At 46.9% G+C, this 5,000-nt stretch overlaps 1 protein-coding gene across 1 annotated transcript; it reads right to left on the reverse strand.

Moving 5' to 3' along the window:
* Positions 1-434: 434 nt before the first annotated feature.
* LOC131429071 (uncharacterized) lies at positions 435-2,622 on the reverse strand. The gene is made up of 2 exons (XM_058593121.1): positions 2,605-2,622; positions 435-2,552 (listed from the first exon to the last, which is right to left on the reverse strand). Exons 1-2 carry the CDS (start codon positions 2,620-2,622, stop codon positions 435-437), a joined length of 2,136 nt encoding a protein of 711 aa, XP_058449104.1.
* Positions 2,623-5,000: the final 2,378 nt, after the last annotated feature.

The raw sequence follows: 5,000 nt of genomic DNA on the forward strand, positions 1-5,000 counted from the left end.
ACGACAATCAGCAGCTAAAAGCTGTTAAATTTATTAATCAATGAATTCAACTGTGTTACAAATTTACTTACATTGGTCGCTTACTCTAATATTTGCGAACACGATGATTTTCGCCTTTACAGAGGCCTAACCTTTAAACCTGCACTAAATGCGACGATTCCAGTAATACCTAAAGATTTAGGTTTGAGTTAAGTAATTCACTTTAAATTCAATTTACTTACAAATATATTCGTTTATAAACTTATAAGCCGCCTAAACTATAACAACTGAATACTGAGTTCAATGCGAGCTCATCAAAAATGCCAAGTCATTTCCGCCTATACTGCTTGACATAACTCGCCACCTGACTCCGTCACCGTAACTGACATCGAACTTAAGTTATCGTTTGACACTTCATCCCAGGGGTGTTTCATGGAGGAATATTTCGAGAGGTGCTAACCGTAACAGTTCCCCGACCCGTAAGGCTGGTCAGGAACTTCTAGACCAGTTTTACCCACTGCTATATCCTTCCGACGAATAAGTCCGCGTGCAGTTTGTATTACGGCTTCACGAACTCGGCCATCCCGACCTGCTACTACTTGGACCACACGGCCTCGCGTCCATCCGTTGCGTATCTTCTCTTCCACAATGATCACTAGATTCCCGACCGCAATCGGCCTCTCTTCGTCGAACCACTTGGTACGTCGCGCGATAGTGGGAAGATACTCCCTTACCCACCGACTGTAGAATTGATCGATCATAACTCGGCACAAGTTCCATTCATTTCTACAGGCTTGTTTTGGATTTCCCAACGTTCTTGGTGGTTGAATTACACCACTCGAGCTGGATAGAAGAAAGTGGTTTGGCGTTAGAGCCTCCTGTTGGGCCGTCTCTAACGGTATGTATGTCAGGGGTCGCGAGTTCACTACGCTTTCCGCTTCTACTAACAACGTAGCAAGAGTTTCTTCGTTCGGCGTCCGAGACGTGCTTATCGCCGCGAAAGCCGTTTTCACGGATCGCACCAGGCGCTCCCACGCGCCGCCCATATGAGGCGCTCCAGGCGGGTTCAGAATCCATCTCGTGGTTGCATTAGTGAACGTTTCCGCTAGTTGACGGTCGATTTCATTCATCTCTTGTTCAAGCTCGTTGCGCGATTCTACAAAGTTCGTACCCCTATCGCTGCGTATTTCCAAGGGAGCTCCCCTGCGTCCTATAAAACGCCTAATGGCTAGTTTACAGGATTCTGTAGAGAGTGTGTACACGATTTCTAGATGCACTGCTCTCGTTGTCATGCACGTTATCAGTGCGACCCACCGTTTTGCGATGCTTCGATTAATTTTTACAGCGATTGGTCCGAAATAATCTATACCTATGTATGAGAATGGTCGCACGTACGCCCGCAGCCTAGCCGCTGGAAGTGGAGCCATACGAGGTATCATTGGAACTGGCTTCTTCACCTTACAATCGACGCAATCCTTAGCCACCTTTCGAACGAACGAACGCAGTTGGGAAATGTGAAAACGCTGCCTCATCTCATTGACGATCGTTTCACCATTCGCGTGCAAGTATTTGGAGTGGTACCATTCGACTAACAAACGTGTAGCCCAATGTGCTTTCGGTAAAACTACGGGAAACCTCGTATCGTACGAAGCAAATGCTGCGGCGGCGATTCTACTATCCGAGCGAATAATTCCCGAATCATCCAAATATGGCGATAGCTTGCGAATTTTACTTGATTTTTCTAAACGGATTTGCTGATTTGCTGAGTTCCCAGCTAGAGCAAGAGCCCTCATTTCATCTGAATAGCATTCGGATTGTATCCACCGAAAGACAGTTTTCTCGCCTTTGTCCAACTCCTCCTGAGATAGTGGTCCTACCAATCGTTGTTCCTTGCTCGCTGTCCGTCGCAAGTTCTGTGAATATCGATGAATGTACGCTACCGTGCGGCACAGACGCATCCATTTAGAAAATCTTTCCCACGCTACAAGTTGTGGTACTACAGTTTCGCGATGCACCATACATGATGACCTCAGCTCTTCGTCGGTCGACTCGTTGTCTGTAAGCATGATCGCAGTCCACTGCTCTTCTGGTAGATAAAGATCATCTTCCCCACGAAACCAGCGACTATTTGAAGAAAGATTGGGATCTTTTCCCCACTTAGTGGCTTCGTCGGCAACATTTTTCCTCGTCGATATCCAACGCCATTGCTCTACTTTCGATTTAGACAAGATTTCTCCCACTCTACATGCGACGAACTGTCGATACTTGCGATGATCGGAGTTAATCCAGGCGAGTACTACCTTTGAATCGGTCCAAAAAACTACTTTCCCAATGTCCAGCGAGTGTCCACTAAGTACGGTCTTGGCGAAGCGCACACCGATTACTGCTGCCATCAGCTCTAGCCGCGGAATAGAGTGTGCTTTGAGCGGGGCCACCTTCGACTTTCCTCCCACCAGCGCTACACGGATTTCATTCGGAAAAACAGCCCGCAGATGTCCAACACAGGCGTATGCGTCTTCACTTGCGTCCACGTAGATGTGCAGCTGAAGAGAGATTGTATCTTTGATCGACGCCTTTGGAAAATAACAGCGCGGAATACTAATCTGGTCCAACGAGCGAAACAACTCCGTCCACCGTCTCCATTTATCTCGAAGATTAACCGGAATCGACTCGTCCCATCCTGTTTTAGCCCTCCATAGATCTTGTATTAGTATCTTACCATGGATGAGTACTCATTACAACCCGTAGCGCATGACGTTTGGTTGGGTAATCCTCCTGCTTAGCTAGACACGTGGAGAACGTGAAGACATCATTATTAGGATTCTAATACAGACCCAGTACGCGTTCAGTAGAGCTGGTCTTGTCCAGCTGGAGACACTTCTTCAAGGCTGACTCGCTCTCACCGACCCGTGAGAGAACCTCTGATGAGTTTGAAAGCCAATTCCGAAGATAGAATCCTCCGAAAGAGTGAACCAATTTAACCTCGTTCGCCAGTTTAACCGCCTCTTCAACATCGTCAGCGCTGTCCAAGTAGTCGTCCACATAATGCTTTCGAATAATGGCGTCGGCTGCTTCCGGGTGCACTTTCGAATGCTCTTGCGCATTTAAATTTTTCACGAACTGCGCCGAACAAGGGGAGCAGGTAGCTCCAAACGTAGCAACGTCCATCAAATAAACGTCAGGTGGTGATGACGAGTTTTCCCGCCAGAGCAGTCGTTGAGCCTGCCGATCTTCCTTCCGAATTTGAATCTGGTGAAACATTTCCATCAGGTCAGCGCATAAAGCAACTCGCTTCTCACGAAATCCGAAAAGAACATTCAGCAACGTACTCAACAGGTCTGGTCCTTTGAGCAGCATCGTGTTGAGCGAAATACCTTCGACCGTTGCTGCAGCATCGCAGAATATACGAATTTTTGATGTTTTTTTAGGATTAATAACTACACCCAATGGTAAGTACCAGGTCCGTCGTGGGTCAGCCTCGTCCAATTCCGCCTGGGTCGCTTTGTGTATATACCCTTTCTCCTGGTACTCCAACAACTGCCTCCTCACACTTTCACCGATGAGCAAGTCTTTCTGCATACGCCTTTCCAAACACTGCAATCGCTTGACCGCCATTGAGTAGCTGTCAGGGAACTCGAAACAATCGTACTTCCAAATAAGTCCAGTCTCGAATCGCTGACCCACTCGCTTGGTTGTTTCCCTCAGGATGCGGTAAGACCGTTCAACTTCTGAAGACATAGGAGGTTCCGTTTCCATCACTCCCAGGTTCTCGATTGAAAAAAACTGCTCAACACATTCTTGTAGCATTTGGTCCTTTTCCTGACACTCACAGATGTGAAAACTGCGGGCTCTGTTAGCAGACTTATCAAGATTAGATCCGTAAACAGTCCATCCCAATCGCGATTTAGCGGCAATCGGCTCTCCTGGTTGACCATCTCGTAGCTTCAATGTGGACGTAACGTGTGCATTATCATTTCCAATCAGTATACGTGGTTCTGCTTCATCATAGTCGTTAACCGGGAGACCTCTAAGATACGGAAACGTCTTGGCCAAGTCTTTATACCGCAGAGATTGTCGGGGTAAATCCAGCTTGCTCACCGTGCGTACGTTCAACAGTGAATGCCGGGCTTCTCCCACGCGTCCTGCTATTTCTAAAGCCACTCGCTGGGAGTTGGCCTCCGTTCTTTTAACATTTGTTGTCCATTGCAGACACAGGGGTAGCGTTTCCCCAACAACTCCTAACTGTTTTACAACATCCTCGTCAACCAAAGTCTTATCTGAACCCTCATCCAAGAAAGCGTACACAGATACCGAACAGTTGTTTCCGTACAGTGTCACCGGAATAATGCGGAACAACGTTGTCTTTTCAATCGAATGATGATTTGTGACCGCCCTTGAACAACTCGGCTTCGAATCAATCGACATTTTCTTGGGTTCACTTTTTTGCGACTGGAAGTTATTCATCTTTTGCCTATTATCCTCTATCCCCTGCTTGGAGTGTAAAAGTGGATGATGACGTCGTTGACAACCTTCAACGTCGCATTGTTTACGAATTTTGCAGGATCTCCTACCATGCGCTCCGAGACAAAGCCGACATAAATTGAATCGTTGAATCATCTTCCAACGCTCGTCGATAGTTAATGTATGGAATTCCGGACAATCCTTAACACGGTGTTCTGGGTTCTTGCAGACAAGACATGTTCGACTTGGTGGCTGAATCCTTTTCTCGACAGTCTCTTCTTGCATTACAGACGACGTACCTTCTGTCGAGTGAGCCCCACAAAAGTTCTTGTATTTGAAATTCTTCTCCTTAGCTGGTTGATGTTTCTGCTTCGGGTCATACTGCAACGTAACGTCAGTTGCAGCGCGCACCAGTGTCTGCATGTACTGAGCAAATGAACGCATGTTAACTTCTCCACAGCGATGTTTATAAATCGACCAATCCAACTTCATATGCGCCGGTAGTTTTTCAACTAATTCGAATAAGAGCATTGGGTTGTTTAGGTGCGCTTCATGCCGTC

Source organism: Malaya genurostris, chromosome 2 (genome assembly GCF_030247185.1).
Source record: "Malaya genurostris strain Urasoe2022 chromosome 2, Malgen_1.1, whole genome shotgun sequence".
Taxonomy (NCBI): Eukaryota; Metazoa; Arthropoda; class Insecta; order Diptera; family Culicidae; genus Malaya; species Malaya genurostris.